At 43.8% G+C, this 21,220-nt stretch overlaps 1 protein-coding gene and 1 pseudogene across 11 annotated transcripts in view; one reads left to right on the plus strand and one right to left on the minus strand.

Annotated features, from left to right (window-relative positions):
• The first annotated feature begins 9,166 nt into the window (after window positions 1-9,166).
• Window positions 9,167-11,742, plus strand: LOC103731100 (annotated as a pseudogene).
• Window positions 11,743-14,229: 2,487 nt separating this feature from the next.
• Window positions 14,230-21,220, minus strand: part of Tpx2 (TPX2 microtubule nucleation factor) — a 57,112-nt gene continuing 50,121 nt past the window's right edge. For 10 of the 11 annotated variants that reach the window (XM_017797215.2, XM_029561767.1, XM_008829390.3 and 7 more), the window contains 4 exons: window positions 20,312-20,458; window positions 16,629-16,740; window positions 15,820-16,007; window positions 14,230-14,702 (listed from right to left, as the gene is read on the minus strand). In XM_017797215.2, coding sequence (XP_017652704.1) covers window positions 14,592-14,702; window positions 15,820-16,007; window positions 16,629-16,740; window positions 20,312-20,458 — 558 coding nt within the window. In that variant the 3' untranslated portion in view covers window positions 14,230-14,591. The remainder of the gene's footprint in view (window positions 14,703-15,819; window positions 16,008-16,628; window positions 16,741-20,311; window positions 20,459-21,220) is intronic. The other variant, XM_029561772.1, reaches the window with a different exon arrangement.

Here is a 21,220-nt window from a genome sequence, read left to right on the forward strand (position 1 = left end):
TAAGATAAATAAACCCTTTCCTCCCCAAGTTGGTAGTGGTCAGAGTGTTTTGTCACAGCAATGAAGAAACAAACTAAGACACAAAGCCATCTCCCCAGCCCTGTATTGCCTTTTGAGCTTTTTTAAAGCATAGATATAGATATATCTTTCATGTATATGAGTGTTTTGCCTATATGTTATAAGTACACCACATGCATACAGTGCTTGCAGAAGCTAGAAGAGGGCATCAGATCCCCTGGAACTGGAGTTAAGGATAGCCATTATGTGGGTCCTGGGAACTGAACCTGGGTCCTCTGCAAAAGCAGCCAGTGCTCTTAACCACTGAGCCATTTCTCCAGCCCCTTTTAATTACAAAGATGGACTGGCAAATGATAAAGTTTAAAGTTGAGATGCAGACATGACACATTAAGTGAAAGCAAACTTAGACAATACTGTTTATAACTGGAGCCTTCAGAAAGCAAGCATTTTCACCAGGGAGAAGCAAACTCAGAATAATGGAGTAGGATTCTGCTGTTAAAATTGATATTTATAGAGTATGAGAGTGGTGTGAGTATGGTATTTGGAAAGAAGAGATCAAAGACAGAGACTATATGATATATTTTTTTAATGGCTATGGCTTCTCCAAAGAACACACCAATTCACATCTGTTCAATGTGCCTATAATGGGAAGGTGGCAACATGATGCTGGAGACTCATCTCTCTTAACACTGAGCAGTTAAACTCTATGGTCCTAAACTGCTTCTCACATTTACTATTTAGTAGTTTAACCAGTTGAAATCTACTTCTCTGAACTTTGCTCCTGAAAGGAGTTCTGAGAACACCCCAGGTTTCAACAAGCTGAGTGCCGGGGCTTGGCCATGATCCTTGGCCCATTCACACACCTGCCCGTAGTACTCGGGGATGGCAGCTACTTAACTACCCCTATCTCTGCAGATCAGCAAGGGAACATTTCATTTCTTCTATCCAATCCTTTTTTGTCCAAAAGAGAGAAGGGCAATCACTGGCTCCAGTTAGGCCTAGTGGAGTAAGTTATTCTCTCCTGATAAACCCAGTATTCCTTTCCAGCCTGTTGTCACTGACACTCCAACCACGGCTTCTCTAAGTGAAATATCAGCACTTGTACAGCCCTTTCAGGGAGCTGATAATGGCAGCACACCTGAGTTACAGCTTGGCCTAAGCCAGGTCTTTTATTCTCATACAAAACAGAACAGAGCAAAACCTATCAGACAGTTCCAGTGTCAGCGGCTGCCTCTCAACACAAAGCCAGGGGATACGCAAGGAGGCAGAGGAAATGGAACTATGCCTTTGTCCCAGCCTTCCTTTCTGTAGCAACCACACTGGCTTTAGCTGAATAACAAAGTGTCCTGGAATTCTTGGCATTGGAGCAAACATGTCAGCTCCCTGGTTACGCCTTCGTCACTGCTCAAAGTACCACACACTTTAATCTTCTTGCTCTTTCCATAGGCCTGAGTTTGTCCTGTCTCCAGGAAACTTTATATGTTGTCTAAAATGAGCATCCCAGCAGGCTGCAAGGCCAATGGCAGCTCTGGACTCAGAATGTTGACGAGCTCCTACCTGGATCCACACCACCAGGCTAAAACTCAGCCTGTCTGTGCAGAAACAGGAGCCTAGCCACATGGCACACAGCTTTTTTAAATGCTACTGTCAGCATTGAGGAACTTCCCCAGCAAGGGACCTGAAAAGGGAGTGATGTTGGAGCTGGGCACACTGGGGTTTGCCTGCACTCCCAGTGCTCCAGAGGCTAAGGGAGGAGGATCATGAGTTCAAGGCCAGCTGGGGCTACACAGTGAGTGCAAGGCCAGCTGTGCTATATAAGGAGATCTGTCTCAAAAAGTGCTACATAGTGAGACTCTGTCTCAAAACAAAACAAACAACAAAAAGTAAATAAACATATAAATAAGAAAAATTATCTAACAGGAAACAGATATTCAAACAGAACCCTCCAGCCCATAAGCAAGCCCCCAAGGCTCAACCAAGTTATGAGTCAAGACTGGGGATTTCTGATCTTCCCAAGTTCTGGGGGTTTCAGCCAGTAGCCCGAGACACCATGCATGGATCTTCTACCTAGTCACTAGATTCCCACGAGGTTCCAGAGTCAGGAGGGAAGCCAGGACATACCGTAATGCCTGAACTGAAAAGGACAAGGTGCAGAGTGATATGACCGTATATAAAACTGAAGGTAGTGGTGGGTCTGTGTACAGAGGGAATACAAGGAGCAGGTGACACCATCTCTGAGGCAGGCCACTGGGCAGGCAGGAGAAAAGGCTCTCCCTTTCTACCTTCACAGCCCTGAACCATATGCACAAGTAACCTTCCCAAACACAAACAAACTTTTTTGGATGAGGAATGCTTTAATTTTTTTCTACTCTGTGCCTCCAAGAGCATATAATCTTATTACTTTTCTTTATTTTTAAAAATATTTTGTTTTTATTTTATGTGTTTGAGTATTTGTCTGCATATATACTAGTATACCACATGTATACATGCCTATGGAGGCCAGAAGAGGAAGTCAGACCCCCTGGAACTGGAATTATAGATGGTTATCAGCCTGAACCCAGGTCCTCTGCAAGAGCAACCAGTGCTCTTAACCACTGAGCCATCTCTCCAGCCCGATTTATTTTTAATTATGTGCATGTGTGTCTATGTGTGGATCTGTATAGTATGAGTACAGTGTTTGCAGAAGCCACAGGTGTCAGATCTCCTGGAGCTGGGGTTACTAGTGGTTGTGATCTGCCTGACATGGGTGCTGGAAAACGGACTTAGGTCCTCTGCAGCAACAGTATATACTCTTAATTGCTGAGTTATCTTTCTAGTCCTTATTTACTTTTATGTGTATGAATGTTTTGTCTATATGTATATCAGTGGACCACATATATGTAATGCCCACAGAGGCCAGAAAAGGACATCGTATCCCCTGGAACTGGAGTTACAGATTGTTAGTGGACATGTGGGTGCTGGGAACTGAACATGGGTCCTCTGCAAGAGCAGCTGGTGCTCTTAACTGCTGAACCATCTCTCCAGCCTCATAACCAGTCTTTTTCTTTTTAAAGAGGAGGGGTGGAGATATAACACAGTGATAGAGCACTAGCCTAGCATGTGCAAGGGACTTGGTGCAATTCCAAGTACAAAAATCAATATGTATGGGGAGTACTTACTAAATGTGTGTGCCTATAAAAACATTACAGAAGAAAACCAAGTATGAATATTGGGTTCTGGAGAATGGGAGGTGAGGAGAGGAGAACCGTATATTTTATTTACGTCATGTGAATTGTTTTGTTTCCAAGTGGCAATACTGTTTTTTGTTTTGTTTTGTTTTGTCTTTTTGAAGCAGGGTCTCCCTGTAGCCCCAGCTGTCCTGGAACTTACTATGTAGACCAGGCTGGCCTTGAACTCACAGAGATCCACCTGCCTCTGCCTCCCAAGTGCTGGGACTACAGGTGTGCACCACCATGCCTGGCTGGCAACACTGCTTTTATGCTTTTTATTTTAAAAGCCAGATAAGACATTCTTATAAACTGCAGCTTTGCTTCAAACAAGAAACACTGAGTGCTTGATTCATCTTTCTCTACTTCCTGACTGAGGATGCAATGTGACCAGCTGCCGAAAGCTCCAGCCACCATGCCCTCCTTGCCATGGTGAACTGTACCTTCAAACCGCGAGCAAAATTGAATTCTTCTTTCCTTCCTTAAAAAAGAAAGAAAGGGCCAGGCGTGGTGGTGCATGCCTTTAGTCCCAGCCCGTGGGAGGGAGAGACAGGCAGATTTTTGTGAGTTCAAGGCCAGTCTGGTCCACATAGTGAATTCAAATCAGCTGGGATTACAGGGAGACCCTGTCTCAAAAAGACAAAAAATAAAAAAGAAAGAAGGAAGGGAGAGGGAGGGAAAGAAGGAAGGAAGGAAGGAAGGAAGGAGGGAGGGAGGGAGGGAGGGAGGGAGGAAGAGAAGAATCACTGTGCTCTCACTCCAGTTTGCCTATCACGTTGGTTCTACATCCCAGGGACAAAAACTCCATAGAAAAGAACCTGGAAGGAACAAAATAACGATCAAAATGGCAAACAAGTCATAACACAAGGACAAAACAACGTGAGGAGTGAGCACTGGCCTTGCCTGAGTCAGCACGGAAGTGCTAGCAATGGGAAGGCACAGCATAGTCAAAGCACCTTGGAAAAAGCATCCCCAGAAACTGAGGGGCTCTTGGCAATGTGCTTGTCACATGTTAAGAATTTTGTGAAATTAGCAAGTAAAACACCAGCCAGATTTTCTTAGTAAAATTCAGTAAATTCTTCATTTCTTTCCAAATTTTGATTAGATTTAAATTCATATAATGAAGCCAAGCATGATGGTGCACGCCTTTAATCCCAGCACTCTGGAGGCAGAGGCAGGTGGATCTCTGTGAGTTCAAGGCTAGCCTGGTCTACATAGTGAGTTCCAGAACAGCTGAGCTACAGGGAGACCCTGTCGCAAAATAAAATTCACATAATGAGAACTAATGAAAAGGCATCGAGAGCAAAATAAAAATAAATCTGCATGTATAGAAATGTCCAAATGTATAAATTCTGACCTCAGTAAATGTTCAGGAAAATTCCCGAGTTCCCTCTGACTGTAGAAAGATGAGATTCCCTTTAGGGCATGGCCCAAAGAGATAAAGAACAGTTTCTCTGTAAAATAAAGTGGAGGGTCTGAGTTTATGGAGGTGGGGGTACTAGAGCTGAGGTGAAGTAGAGGAGACTGTGCTGAGTCAAAACACAGCCCCTGGGGAGTGCATTCTGGGAAGTAAGATGCTCTGGCTGCCACATCTCTTTGAAGCCATCAGCTCTGGTAGTGTACTTTCTCTGCTGCTTCTAAAAGCCTGTCACATACTAATTGCCATTCTGATTGGGTGTGTGTGCAGAGAATGATCCATAATGGAAAACAGGTGGAAGGAGTCCATAAACCCATAGTTCTCAACAGCAGTCTCCAAAATCCTTAATTTAAGGGCTGGATTTATTGTCCTACCAGAAAAAAAAAAACAAAAATCAAAAAAGAACAGAGCTACATAGAGGAAATGATGATGTGAGACGGACATGTATGAATGATGGTGACTCGACAGGGGAGAATGGCTGACACAGCCGAGAGAGCTATGGAGGTCAGACTCAGAGAAGGGATTAAAGAGATGAGATGTAAAAACAGCACAGAAGTGACTGGAGAAAAAATAAAGTGCCAAGAGGGGTGAGATGGTTGGTTAAGAGCACCTGCTGCTCTTCTAGAGGACCTGGGTTCGGTTCTCAGCACCCATATCAAGTGGTTCACAACCACTCCAGGGGGTCCAACAGCCTCTTCTAGACTCTGTGGGCGGCACCTGCACTCACATGCACGCATGCATACACACACACATGCACACCACACATACACGTAACAAAATCATTAAAAATAAAAAGATGGGGGCTAGAGCTGGGCATGGTGAAGCACACCTTTAATCCCAGCATTTGGGAGGCAGGCAGGTGGGCCAGCCTGGTCTACACAGTGAGTTCTAGGCCAGCTGGGGCTACAGGGAGACCCTGTCTCAAAAAAAAAACAAATGATGGGGGACTGGAGAGATAGCTCAGCAGTTAAAGAGTACTAGCTGTTCTTACAGAGGATCTTGGTTCAGTTCCCAGCACCCACATGAGGCTAACAACTGTGCATAACTCCATTTCCAGGCGATCCAACGCCCTCCTCTGACCTTAATTGGTATTGCGCTTTTCATGGGTGCACTTACATACATGCAGGCAACATACTCATACACATAAAATAAAAATATATCAAATATTTTTTAAAAAGATAAAAATTAAATATATATCAAAAAAACTGGGGTAAAACTGGATTATTTTGTACTACAAGAATTAAGGTCCTTATTTCTGCTTGAAGCTGATAGCCAATCACCCTCCATGATTTTCTTTTACTCTGTTAGCAAGTCAAAATGCATTCAAAGGGGCTGGAGAAATAGCAGTTACAAGTGCTTGCTGCTCTTGCAGAGAACCAGTTTTCCATTCCTGGCACCCACAAGTAACTCCAGCACCAGAGGATCCAACGCCCTCTACTGTCCTCCGTGGGCACTTGCACTCACATAGCATGTATTCACACAAACACAAACATACACATAAATAAAAATAAATAAAAAGCATTCAGAATCCAATGATGTCTTACCATCTCTGCTGTAAACTTGAGCCCAAGCTGCTGTCAGTGCTGGCCTGGATGGCAGCTGGAGCCTCTTCACCTGCTCAGTCAGAAATCTCACCACCCAAGTTGTTTTCTACTGCAGATAGAAGAGAAGAGGTATGCGGCCATGGTCTGTCTCCCTGATTAAAATTCAAGGGTTTTTCCTGTTGTTTTCTGTTTTGTTGTTCTTCACTGTATTCCCAGAGACCAGAGCAGTGCAAAGTTACCACATACTTATTCAGTGCCACTTACTTATGATAAATTAATAAAAGTTTACGAAGTTGTATGTACATACCTCTAGGAAAAAAGGGAAAGTGCTCTTTGTGCTTTCTGGGCCTTCAGGAGGATTGGAAGCATCACCTCATCCTGTAAGGAACACTATCTGGCTGTCACCTCCTGCTGAATTCACAATTTTTAAAAAAACATTTTATTTATTATTTTTATTTTATGTGTATGCATGTATTTCCTGCATGTAGGTAAGTGCACCTGTGTTATGCAATGCCCACATGTGGTCACCGCCAGCGGCAACCGCTCCTCCATTCTCATGGGTGCCGCTCCTTCGTTCTCACAGGAGTCGAGGCTGCTCCTCCACTCGCCCTGGGCTGAGGCCACTCTTCTGCTCGCCTGTTGCTGAGGCAGCTCTTTTGCTTGCCCTGTACTGCCTCCTGTCGTTGCTGCTTCTGCCCAGTCCCAGACCCCAGGGCTGGTGAGGAGACTGTGTCAGCAGAGCCACATTCAGACACATAAGACTGGGTTCAGTGACACAGGTCTGCTTTATTGCAGGAAGACACAAGCTTATATGGGGTAGTGGTCCAATCAAAGCACAGCAAGTAGGATACCTCATTAGCAAAACAGGTTTAGCATCCTATCACAGTACAACAAGTAGGATACCTTATTAGCATCATCCTATTAGCATAACAGACTTAATGCCCTATCACAGAATAGAGGGTAGGATGCCTCATTAGCATACTGGGTTTCAGATTACAGAGCCAGAATTCCTGGACCCTGGCAGTTGCAATATCACCCTAGACTCAAGCCTGTCTCCCACACCCACAGAAGACAAAAGAGGTTGTTGGATCCCCTGGAACTGGAGTTACAGACAGTTGTTAGCTGCTATAGGGGTGCTGGGATTCAAACCTGGGTCTTCTGCAAGAACAACCAGTGTTCTTAACCACTGAGCCATCTCTCCAGCCCTCACAATTTATTTTTTAATAAATTAAAAAATGGTCACTGCATTAATGAAAAAAAACAATATAAAATAGGTGTAATATCTGTACAGTACTAACAACTGCTCTGGGCAGAAAATGGATGCTTTTCTACCTCCTGACACAGTAGATGGCTGATAAAGTAAAAGTTCAAAACTAACAAAATCCAAAAGAAAACATTTAGCATGGACCTAAGGTGACTTTGCACAGGTCACAGAAACAGACGACTATAATTCTTGTCCTCAGGGAACTGACATCTCTGTTCACTTGGAAACAATTATAAGTAGCTCAGATATGGTACAATGACCTTATCAGAGATACTTTCAACAGGGAGACAAGAGAAGAAAGTGACCTTCTCTGAGGTCAGATGGTTGATATTTATTGTGCATGCATGTGATGTGTGTGGGTACACATGTACCACAGCATGTGTGAAAGTCAGAGAACAACTTCCAGGAGTTGGTTCTCTCCTTCCATTGAGGGTTCTTAGGAATGAACTCAAGTTGTTAAGTTGGCTTGGCGAGCATTTTTACCCATTAAGCCATCTCAAAGGCCCTCAAGTAAAGTTTTTTTTGAGGGGGAGGGTGTCTTTTTGAGACAGGGACTGGAACTCACTATGTAGACTAGGCGGGCCTTGAACTCACAAAGATCCTCCTGCCTGCCTCTACCTCCCAAGTGCTGGGACTATAGGTCTGCGCCACCACACCTGGCCTTCAAGTAAAGATTTCTTTATTTATTTTTATTTTATGAGTATGAGTGTTATGCCCGCATGTGTGTAAGTGCACCCATGTCTTGTAGTACCCTTGGAGGACAGAAGAGGTTGCTGGATCCCCTGGAACTGGAGTTACAGATAGTTGTTAGCCGCCATGTGGGTACTGGGATACGAACCTGGGTCTTCTACAAGAATAACCAGTGCTCTTAGCCACTGAGCCATCTCTTCAGCCCCAAGAAAAGATTTTTAAAAAACATTTTATATGAGCTGAGTCTCATGTAAGAATTTACCAGATGATAAAAAGCTCACTTACAGCCCGGTGTGGTGGTGCAGACCTTTGATCCCAGCATTCTGGAAGCAGAGCCAGGTGGATCTCTGTGAGTTCAAGGCCAGCCTGGCATACATAGTGAGCTCCAGGGAAGCTGAGGCTACAGGGAAACCCTGTCTCAAAAAAAAAAAAAAGTTCACTTAGGTAAGAAGTCAGTCTCATGAAGATATAACATATATGATTGGGTGGTTACTGGGGTGGAGGAGATATTGGATATTCTGACATGATAGAAGTTACAAACCACTTTCCTTTGAGGATAGAACCTTGCTTTGGAAAGTTCCTGGACCTGCCTCTCAAATTACCCACTTCTCCAATAAGATATGACTTCTAAAGGATAATTTAAAATCATCAAATATGGCCAGAGAGATGGCTTAGGAGTAAAAGCACTTGCTACCAAGCCTGACAACCTGTTTGATCCCTGGTAGGAAAGAACTGACTTCCACAAGTTGTTCTGACTTCCACCCATGCCCCACCTCACCAAATTAATAGGGGTTTTTGGGGTTTTTTTTTTTTTTTTTTTTTGAGCTAAGGACCAAACCCAGGGCCTTGTGCTTGCTAGGCAAGTGTTCTACCACTGAGCTAAATCCCCAACCCCAAAATTAATGTTTTTTTTGTTTTTTTTGTTTTTTAAATCAAATAACAAAAATCAGCAGGGGGAAGACAAACCATATTTATTCCAAAGCTCCCTCCACCACAGGCTGAGCCATTTGGTGTTATCTCCACAAAGATGGCCTGGGCTGTGCAGGTAAGAGAAAACAAGCTCTGTAAGTCACTTCTGTCAATACCTGTCACAGCAATGAGGAAAGCAATACAGAAATTGGTACCTACAAGTACAGTTGTTGCTATAAGAAATCTGATGGTGTGGTTCTTAGGGACTGCTTTGCAGGAGAGTTTGGAGTCATGGCCTAGAGAAGCCCTAGAATGCTCTGAGTGGAACTTAAGGGACCATTCTTACAGGACTTTGGAAGACCAGAATTCGAACAGAAACATGGATAGTAAAAAAGCTCAAGAGGCTTCAGGAAGAATAAGGACTATGAGGAACTGGATGAGAGGCCGTTTGTGTTAAGATTCCATCTGGATATATTCCCATGTCCTGAAGATTTGGATGAGGTTGAATTCATAATGGGATAATTTGTTTGGTAGAGGAAATTTCAAGACAGCATAGCATACAGGCTGCAGCACGACTGTTTTAGCCAGATTTATAGTCAGAATTCAGAGCGAAAGGTGGAGCAGAAAGATGTGAAAAACATGTAGTTCTGGACATGTGTATAGTTTCAAAAAGATGTTGTAGATATCATTAAAAAGCCAAGCATGGGGCTGGACAGATAGCTCAGAGGTTAAGAGCACTGGCTGGTCTCATAAAGGACCCAGGTTCAGTTGCCAGTACTTACATGGCAGTCAACAACCATCTGGAACTTCAGTTCCAGGGGATCTGAAGCCCTCTTCCAGCTTCTATAGGCTCTGCACATACATGGTACACTTAAATGCATGCAAGCAAAACACTCATATACACATAAATAAATTTAAAAGCAGCTGCAGGGGCTGGAGAGATGTCTCAGCAGGTAAGAGTACTGGCTACTCTTTCAGAGGACAGGGTTCAATTCCCAGCACCCACATGGTGGCTAACAGCAGTCCTTAACTCCAGTTCCAGGGGATTCGACACCTTCTTCTGACCTCCATGGGCACTGCACGACATGGGGGCACTTACATACAGGCAGGCAAAACACTCGCACACAAAACAAAAATAATAAATTAAAAAACATTTTTTTTAATTAAAAAAAGCAGCAGCAGTAGCCAAGCACTTTGCCCTGGAACAACAGGAAAGGCACCTTGGGGACAAGACCTCTGTGCTCGATAGCTCTAGTGTCAACTTGACACACCTGGGTTGAGGGAGCCTCAATTGGGGAATTTCCTTCATTGGACTGGCCTGTGGCCATGTCCATGGGGTACCTTCTTGATTGTTGAGTGATGTGGGAGGGCCCAGCCCACTGTGGGTGGTGCCATCTCTGGGCAGGTGGGCCTGTGTTGCATACAAAAGCAGGCTGAGCAGGGGGCAGGGGAGCAAGCCAGTAAGCAGTGATACTCCATGGCCTGCACTCCAGCTCCTGGCTCCAGGTTCCTGCCCTGAGTTCCTACCTTGGGCTCCCTGATGAACTGTGACCCGGGAGATGTGAGCTAAATAAACCCTTTCCTCCCCAAGTTGGTAGTGGTCAGAGTGTTTTGTCACAGCAATGGAGAAACAAACTAGGACAACCTCATTTTCTGTTGGGTTGGAGATGGCTCAGTAGTTAACAGCACTTGCTGCCTATCATGAGGACCAGAGATCAAATCCTAGCACCCATGTTAGGTAGCTCACAAACACCTGTACCTCCACCTCCAAGGAAACTGACATCCTTTTCTGGCCTCCATGGTGTACTCGCACACACAAACATACACAAAAACACACACAATAAAAATAAATATAAAAAAATTAAAACAGCATTCAGAATTTTTTTTTAAGGGGGGCAGGGAGGCTCCAGGTTGTAAAAGCTACAAATCTGCCAGGTGTGATGGCACATACCTGTAGTCCCAGCACTCAGGAGGCAGAGGAAGGTGGATCTCTGAGTTCAAGGCTAGCCTAGTCTACATAGTCAGTTCCAGCTGGGGCTGTCTCAAAAAGACAAAAAAGACAAAAAACAAAAAAAAACCCAAAAAACTACAAATCTATTTGAAAATTTTCATTTAAAAGAGTGCAGAGTGCATAATGGCGCACACCTTTAGTCCCAGAACTCCTGGAGGCAGAGGCAGATAGATTTCTGTGTGTAATTCAAGGACAACCTGGTCTAAATAGTGAGACCTGTTCTCAAAACAAAACAAGTCCAAAAACCACCCCACAAACCAGTCTTAAAAATGGCACAGAAATGTCATCATGAAACCATGGTCACAAAGATACGAATCTCTTAAGGGGGCAGACCTCAAGTTCCTGAGGAACATGTGTTTTGCCAAGAAGCACAACAGGAAGGGCCTGAAGAAGATGCAGGCCAACAACTCGGAGGCCATGGGTGAATGGCCAAAACTATCAAGGCCCTTGTGAAGCCCAAGGAGGTTAAACCCAAGATGCCAAGGGCTCCCAACAGCAAGCTCTGCCCACTTGCTTTCATCACCTACACCAAGCCCGGGAAGTGGATTCTTGGCTACACAGCCAAGGGTCGCAGCCTCTGCCAACGGAAGGCCAAGGCCAGGGCTGTAGCTCCACTTAAGATCCAGGCTCCGACTCCAGCTCAGGCTCCCAAAAGTGCCCAGGCCCCTGTGAAGGCCTCATAATAAAGGTCTTCGTCTGCCAACGTGAGGACAGATGAACTGTTGTGACTTCCCTCCCCACTGTTTGCAGGGGGCTGGTGTCCTGTGCTATTTTTGCAAATAAACTTGAGGCAAGATGTTAAAAAAAAAACAAAAACAAAAAAACACAAGCACGGTAGCACCACCTTTAATCCCAGCACTGGGGAGGCAGAGATAGGTGGATCTCGGGGAGTTCGAGGCCAGCCTGGTCTACATAACAAGTTCCAGGTCAGCTGGGGCTACAGGGAGACGGTATCTCAAAAAGACACCCCCCCCCAAAAAAAAAGGAAAAAACAAAACAAAGTGCTAGGGGGAAAAAAAAAAGAGTGCCTAAACAAAGTGCTAAAGCAGGGGCCGCCTAGGAAAACATTTTCCTGCGTAGCTGAACCTGGGAAGCTACTGCAATTGTGCAAAAGGACCTGGCTACATCTAAAGCTGGCGGTTGAACTTGGCATCATCTATGTGGTGGTTTTGCAGGCATGCAGAATGCACATTACAGCACCATTAAGATTGCAGAAAAAAGCCTTTGAGGCCAGGGAACATACGGCAGGCCCCTTTCCTTAAAAGGAGGCCCAAGAGACACCAATGTTAAAAAGCTTTGAGGGTGACTCCTAAATTGCAATCCAGGATGTTGAGAAGCCAGTGATGTAGGACGTCTGCTGAAGAGAGTCGCAGGCACCAAGCAAAGCTAGCCTAAGGGAGGCCCGGGGTGCTACGAGGCAGCAGTACCACAGGAACTGTACTGACCAAGTTGTACTGATAGAGCCCATGAGGCCACCAAGGGCCCTGGAGGCTGGACATGGGCCTATAGGGGGCGGCGTTTGCTCAGCTGGGTTTCAGTCTTGCTTTGGCCTAGTCTTTACTTGCTACCCTCCTGTTCCTTCCTGTTAGACAAGAACTCTTGCTCTGTTACAGGGTCTACTGGAAGCATATAACTTGTCTTTTTATTTTATAGGTGCTCACAATGAAAAGGTTAACATTAGTCTCAGAAATGATTTCAGAGTTTTGAACAGTGTTGGGACTGTTAAAGAGTATGGAGAGTTTTGAGGTTGAAATGGATGCATTTGCATTAGGCAATGGTCATAAGTCTATGCAGCCCAGGGTAGAATACTATGGTTTGGGTGTGAAATGTACCCCATAGGCTCATGTATTTAAACATTTGATCCCTGGCTTAGCACTGTTTTGGAGGTTGTAGAACATCTGGCATGGGAAGCCCAGCCAGGGATATAGGCCAATAGGGACATACTTCCAGCATGAGCTGTGCTTTCTGGTCACAGTGGGCTGTAAGGACCTGCCATCACAGACTGAACTGCATCACCAGGCCATTCCCCTAGTAATAGACTGTAATCCCTGAAACTGTGAGCCAAAAGAAATCCTGATCTTTTTTTTTTAAAAAAAAGAAGTCATTCCAACCAGGTTTTAAATTGAATGCTGTCCCATTCCATTGTCAGCACCCACCAGGAGAAAATGTACTTTATTATTTTTTTAATTATTATTCTTATTTTATGTGTATGAGTGTATTGCCTGCATGAATGCACCCACGTCGTGCAATGCCGCAGAGGTCAGAAGAGGGTGTTGGATTCCCCTGGAACTGGAGTTAAGGATGGTTTATAGCCACCATGTGGGTGCTAGGAATCGAACCTGGGTCCTCTGCAAGAGCAGTCAGTGCTCTTAACTGCTGAGCCATCTCGCCAGCCCCCGAGAATGTGCTTTAATAGCAGCTATGTCCAAAGGTTGCCAAATGGCTACAAAAGATTCCCCCAAGTCCATGCAGTCTTCTTCCTCAGTGCCATTAAGTGCCTCACAGCACAGGGCTGGCTCCTTAACTACAAACTCATTCTGAACAAAGAATGAATCTGATATACTGACTGTCCCTTATTTAAACTATGACTTGATAGGCGTGGTGGCATATGCCTTTAATCACAGCACTTGGGAAGCAGAGGCAGGTTGAATCTCTGAAATAGAGGCCAGCCTGGTCTACATTATAAGTTCCAGGCCCACTGGGACTATAGGGAAAACTGTCTGAAAAAATAAAAACGGGCTGGAGAAATGGCTCAGAGGTTAAGAGCACCAGCTATTCCTGCAGAGGACCCAGGTTTGATTCCTAGCATCCACATGGCAACTAACAACTGTCCATAACTCCAGTTCAAGGGGATCTAATGTCCTCTTCTGACCTGTACAGGCACTGCACAACATGGGTACTTACACTTACATACATGTAAGCAATACACTCATACACATAAAATAAAAATAATTTGAAAAAAACTTCAGAAAACAATGGTGGTGCACGGCCTGTAGTTCCAGCACTCGGGAGGCAGAAGCAGGCAGATCTCTGTGAGTTCAAGCCCAGCCTGGTCTACATAGTGAGTTCCAGGACAGCTGGGGCTACAGAGAGACCCTGTCTCAAAAAGACAAAAAAATTTAAAAAATTAAAAATAAAAATAAAAAAGTGAAACTATGACTTAAACCATATGAGATTTTACTATCTTTATTTTCTGCTTAAAATACATATATAAAAAAAGGAGAGGGAATAGGGTGAAATAGAATTACACTATACTGACACAGACTTGAAATTCTAGTTAGAGGTAATGCCAACATTAAACTGATGTTTAGAGGGAATAACTACAAGAAGTCTGATTAAAGTCTAAATGAGTTTAGTCTCATTATTAGCTTTAAAAGTGTATGAAAACAAGTTTGAAAAAACTTGGCATCCACAGCTGTCAGGTACATGGCCACACATGATAGGTAATCTGGAGAAAGGGTCTCTCCATGCCTGGTGTCATGCAGAGAGCAGCTCCCATTGCAAAGCGGCTATCTGTGGCTCACAGCTGTGTTTAGCAGTGGAATCGAGTGGAGAATTTAGGAGACACGGGCACAGTCAAAGGCTGGTCACTGGACTTCACCTCCACTGCCGAGTACTTGCGGATTGGATTTGCCTTGTGCACCTGCAGAGTAAAGAGAACAAGTTACCACTGAGACAGATGCGAAAGAACTACATACACAGTTGTTTTTAAGACAGTTGGACAGTTTTACAGATCCCAGGCATATTAAACGGGAGGGAGGGGCAGTAAAGCGGGGAAGTATGATACTCAAACAGGTTCTACTGGTGCTCATTGGGTCCCTAAGAATGCCAAACTTACCTCCAGTTACTAGGGAGTAACAGGACTGTGTTCAACCTCAGCAGAGAAGTTACAAGTTAAAAATTTCTGCTGAGCATGGTGGCAGAAGCAGGAGGAACTCTGTGAGTTTGAGGTCAGTCTGGTCTACATAGGGAATTCCAGGCCAGCCACCTGCATAGTGAGTCCCTACCTCAAAAAACAAATAAGCCAGGTGTGGTGGTGCATTCCAACTGAGGCAGAGGCAGGCAGATCCCTGTGATATAGAGGCCAGCCTCATCTACACAGCCAATTCCAGGCAAGCTGGGGTTACAGGGAGACTCTGTCTCAAAAAGACCAACAACAACTCTTTTGTTTGCTTGTTTGTTTTGAGACAGGGTTACACTATGTAGCCCCAACTGCCCTGGAACTCACTATGCAGAACAGGTTGGCCTCCATCTCACAGAGATCTGCCTGCCTTTGTCTCCCAGGTACTGGAATTAAAGGTGTGTACCACAATGCCTGGGGTTTCTTGACTGTTAACATTCAGTGAAAACAGACCAAAATAAAATGCAAAAAAGCAAGTCAGGGAGGACTTCTGGAGAGCCAGTGTCCCATCCATCCTTCTGAATAGTGTAAGATCACTCTTGAACCAGTTTAAAACAATCAAAGCCAGCACTGACTGGGCTTTAAGATGCCACCATGGGCCTACAGTGAGAATTGCTATAAGAAACAAACTTATAATGGGAACAAATACAAGAGACAGGTACCAAGTACTAGAGAAAAACAAAAAAACATCAAAGAAGCTCAGGCTGATTTTGAGTGTATCAGAGACTGTTTTCTCATTCAGTTAGCAAAAGGAGATCTGGATGCTGTCAAGAGGCTAACATCACAAGTAGTTTGTCCCAGTTCTACCAAAAACAAAACTACAGAGATAACCCTGGGTTAGTTGGTTCCAGTTAGTTACCAGTTCTTTCCGGAGTTTGGCTAGCTCCTCCTTCTCCTGTTCTTCTTCCTGTTGCCTGACTTCCTCTAGATGCTGCATTTTCCAGACTTCCATTTCAGCCATTCTCTTTTCCAACTCCTGCCGCTCCTTGGCTCTCTTCTCGGTGGCCAGCTGAAAAGGTTCCTGAACTAGAGAACCAGACAGGCTCTCTGAGTACAGAAACAAAGAAAATATTGGTGCACATGCAGCACTTGTATAAACCTTGTCCCCCAGGACTGTGCCAAGTGGAATAGCATGGACGGCAACACGAAGCTGCTGAGATGAGGCACACACCATACAACACATCTTACAACACTGAGGTGCAAAGGCCTCTGGAAACCATTAGTGTAAAGGAGAGGAAAGCAAGGGCCACTGAGCTCTCTTTCTACATGGGAATTTTAAGACAGGGAGAAAAATCCCAGTTTTCTGCCATATTGCTCAATGCTTAAGAAATCACGTTTTATTTCTAAGGCTTGTTCCAGAAAGCTGCCTCAGCTCTCCCTCATCTACTGCTTTTTCAGGTGTGGAAAGCTTAGAACTTTCATGGAAATACCAACTGCTTCTGTCACAACTTTTGCTCTATCAATCTGGCCCTCGCATTACTTGACAACTCAAGGGGAGCTACTGGGTCCAACAAAGGCCAAAGACTGAGTCTAAGGGAAAACAAGCTATTATCCTCTGAGGTCAAACACTTCTTGTTGACAGCATTGCACTGACACAACTAAGTCCCAACATCCCCCTGGGAAGATTGACATTCTGTCCCAATCCCCCAAGAGTACATAAAATACTACCAGCAACTGATTTTTTCTCTTTCTTGGGAATGAAGGGCTCCTGGAAGATGACGGTATTTGGACGAGCCTTGAAGCAAGTTGCTTCTTTCTGCTGTTTCAGTTCTTCCTCCAGCTGTTAGAAGGAAAGTCTGTGAGCTAGGCAAGTATGTAACGTCCCATGACTACTGCAGCAGTAACTCATATTCTGAAGTTTCTGAACTGCCTGATCAATGAAGACAGCAAATGATTTAATAGTTCCTTCACCCAATACCCAGGTCCACTGACAAAAGTATAAAGTACCTTCAAGATACTTTTCTACCCAAGCATGGTAGCACGTCTTGTTGTTGTTGTTGTTATTTTTATTTTATGTGTATGCATGTATTGCCTGCATATAGGTAAGGACACCAGTGTCATGCAATGCCCGCGGAGGACAGAAGAGACTGTCGGATTGCCAAGAACTGGAGTTACAGAGTTGTTAGCTGCCATGTGGGTGCTGGGATTCAAACCCGGGCCTTCTGAAAGAACAGTGTTCTTAACCGTTGTGCTATCTCTCCAGCCCTGGTAGCATGTCTTTAATCCCAGCACTCAGGAAGGCAGAGGCAGTCGGATCTCTGAGTTTGAGGCCAGCCTGGTCTACAGAGTGAATTCCAGGCCAACCAAGGCTACATAGTAAGGCCCTGTCTCAAAAACAAGTAACCAAAAAAAGACACTGTTTACTGCTGCACATTCTGGGCTGGCCAGCCCATGAACTTTGAGGAATTCTCCTGTCTCTCCATAGGGGCACTGGGATTATGGACGTGCACTCTTTGATGTGAGTTCTGGCGATTCAAACTCAGGTTGTCAGGTTTGTGTGGTGAGTGCTTTACCCTCCAAGCCTTCTCATCAACCCCTACAGGATACTTTTAAGGCCTATCTTCCTATCACAAAAATCAACAACTATACATCATATGCCTCTGGACATGATTCATCAAAGACTAGGCAACATCTTCGGTAAAGTATTCTCCATCCTATTTAAAAAGAAATAGGACAAGAAAAACAACCAACCATGATTTAATCAAGCTTCTGGAATAAATCTAAACAAATCAGTTTGTCTAACAAATAATACAAAGATAGGAACCCATTAACTAAAAGAGACCAGGGCTATCAAGCAAATGAATTATGTGGACCTTGTTGAGATCACTTTTGTTTGTTCTTCTCTCTCTTCTGTTTTTTGTGACAAAATTTTGCTATATAACCCTGGCTAGCCTGGTACTTGCTATATAACCAGGCTGGTCTTATAATTGTGGCAATCTTCCTGCCTCGGCCTCCCAAGTGCTACAAACAGCACATTTGGCCCTTGCTTAGATCTTGATTTGAACAATTCAACCATTTAGAAAAAGTATGAGAAACTTGGAGATATTTTTATATTGATTATTTGTCACTATTAAAGGGTTTTCTTATATTATGGGGTTTTGGTTTTGTTTTTTGGTCTTTTTGAGACAGGGTCTCCCTGTAGCCCCAGCTGTCCTGGAACTCACTATGTAGACCAGGCTGGCCTTGAACTCACAAAGATCAGCCTGCCTCTGCCTCCCAAGTGCTGGAATTAAAAGCGTGCACCACCACGCCCAGCCCATATTATGTTTTTAAGTCTTTATATCTTATATACATAGGGAGTAGTTTTAGATAAAAAGAGATGCTACCTAGTACCCATTCCTAAACAATCTTCTACACCTGTGCAAGTGGACATTCTGGGTAAGAGAAGCATGTGCAGGTGCAGACAAAATAAGCAAGCCCACGTTCTGATGATTACAGAACAAAGTTCTGGGCCCATGGAATTCATCATACTATTAGTTCCACTTGTATCTGAAAAACTTTACATTTTTTCAGAAATGGAAAGTGCCTCCCATAGACATTCTGTGTCTTGGTCCCTGAAAAAAGGCTGACAACTACTTCCAAAGCTTCGTACGCAGGCTTCCTAGAGAGCGATTCCTGCTAGGACTCTTGTCCGACCACAGACACAATCACATCTCTAGGCTTCAAGCGGGGTGATGCCTACAGACAAGAATTAGCCCAGAGGCCCTTTTGTATACAGTCCAGGATTAGTGATGGCATAAAAACATTGACAAATTTTGGAATTCAAGGAAACATTTTCTATTCCCTTTATTTCCTATAAATGAGTAGTTAGACCCAGAGGCTTGATTAAATCCTGGTTAGTTTTTATTTTGTTTACAGGTGAGACAGAATATTTTCAGGTGATACTGGCAGAATTAGATCCTAATTATATCAACTAGTCACAAAACATTTGTGTTTAATTACCTGTTATCTATGAAGAGCAATTATATCACACATCAGCCTATTATACTGAGAACCTGTTCTCCCATCCTGTTTCTTAAAAGCATCAACTTAAGGAATTTGTCTAATAGAGGAAATAAGTCAGATCTTAAAGAAACTTCTGACTAGAAAGGAGTCTCACATTCCCCAGATGACTGCTAAAAAGCAAGGGTCAACAGAATTCAGTCTGTTAGCCAAATGCAGCTTAAGCCAAGAACGGTTTTTACAACCAGGTGTGGTGGTGCACACCTGTAATCAGGAGGCAGAGGCAGGTGGATCTCTTGGAGATGGAGGCCAGCTTGGTGAGTTCCAGGCAAGGTGGGAATACAGGAAGAATCTGACTCAAAAAAAAAAACAACAAAACTTTTATGGCCAGAGAGATGGCTCAGTATTGGCTGCTCTTGCAGAGGATCTGGGTTTGGTTCCCCACACCCACATAGCAGCTAACAACCATCCTTAACTCCAGTTCCAGGAGATGTGACACCTTCTTCTAGCTTCTGCAGGCATTGCACACATGGCTGCACTTTGATACATGCAGGCAAAACACATACACAGAAATTTTCCCAAATTAAAAAAAATAAAAAGAGGGGCTGGATTAATGCCAGCACTCAGGAGGCAGAGGCAGGTGAGCCTCTGTGCATTCAAGGCCAGCCTGGTCTAAATACTGAGTTCCAGGCCAGCTGGGGTTACAGGGAGACCCTATCTCAAAAAGACCAAAAGGGGGGGGGGGCTGGAAACATGGCTCAGTGATTATGAGAAGGGTACTGAGTACTGGCTGTTTTTGAAGATCTGGGTTTGAACCCAAGCACCCACATAGTAGCTAACAACTGTCCATAACCCCAGTTCCAGGGGAATCCAATGCCCTCTTCTGACCTCCGAAGGTAATGCTTGACACAGGTGCACTTACACACATGCAGACAATACACTAAAACACATAAATTATTTTTTTAAAAAACTTAAAAAAAAACTTTTTTTTTTTTTTTTTTTTCCCGCTCTTTTTGAGACAGTGTCTCCCTGTAGCCAAAGCTGATGTGGAGCTGGCTATGTAGACGAGGCTGGCCTTGAACTCACAGCCATGTGCCTCTGCTTCCCAAGGGCTGGGATTAAAGGTGTGTACCACCATGCCCAGCTGTTTTTACATTTTCTAAGGGTTGAAAATACACAGAGACAGACGGAAAGAGAATCTGACAGAGGCCATATGTAACCTATAAAACCAAAAAAAATATTAATTGACCTTTTACAGAAAAAACAAAGCAGACTCCTGATTTACATAGAGCATATTAAAAAGATCAAGACTGTCATCCCAGATGATTTCAGTATAGATAGTGGATCTGCCTGTCTGACCAGCTTATAGGCCAACCAACCCACATTTTGGCTGTGCTCCCATTTCCTACCTGGTGCTTCCTTATCTCGGCCTTCTGGGCACCTCTTTTGTCAGTCTCCAAGGAGAAAGGTTCAGCTTGAGTCACATTCTTCACCTTTTTCTCTGGCAGGTTAATGGTATCAAAATGGGGCAAAGGAAGTGCCTTGAACTTGGGCACCTAATAGAGAAGAGAGAATAAGATTTAAAATTAACTCTCAGCAGGAGGACAGGGAGATCTACTCTGCAGAGAACATCAGATTACATTGACCTCTTCAGTACCTCTCCACCTTCAAGTCTCACAAAAAAAGATAGAAGACCTTGTGTCAGGCATGGTGGTATACACTGGTAAGCCCAGCACTCAGGAGGCTGAAGGAGGAGTATCCCAAGTTCAACAGAAGCCAAGACTACAGAGTGAGACCATGTCTCAAACAGAAAAGTAAAAAAGCAATATTTACTCCTGAATGTACGTATGAACCTGAAAAAAAGGATGAATCATTTTTCAAAGCAGCAGGATCTAGCAGAAAAATAATGGGTCTTTGTGGACCCCAAAGAAAAACCTAGGGATTCTTCCCAATACTGCGAATAACTCGCAGTCATTTGGCCCCTGTGTGCAAGATAGATTTAAATTACTTGTCCAATATATTCATAGGGGGTCTTAGAGGTATCAATGGAAGATAGTGATTTTTTTCTTCTAAATATTTTTTAATTATTTAATAACCATATAATTAGAAGAGGCATTACATTACAACTGCACTGATATTCAATAACAATTTCCAGAGCTAAGATGCATCTCTTTCAAAATTGGCTGTAAATTTTTATGTTCACAGTTGAATTAATACAATTATATAATATTGAACTCATTATAAACCCTGTAAGACATAAAATTGAATGAGTTTTTAACCTTTAAAAAAGATCTCCATTTCATTTTAAAATATACTGT

Source organism: Nannospalax galili, unplaced genomic scaffold (genome assembly GCF_000622305.1).
Source record: "Nannospalax galili isolate Female #2095 unplaced genomic scaffold, S.galili_v1.0 scaffold1714, whole genome shotgun sequence".
Classification (NCBI taxonomy): Eukaryota; Metazoa; Chordata; class Mammalia; order Rodentia; family Spalacidae; genus Nannospalax; species Nannospalax galili.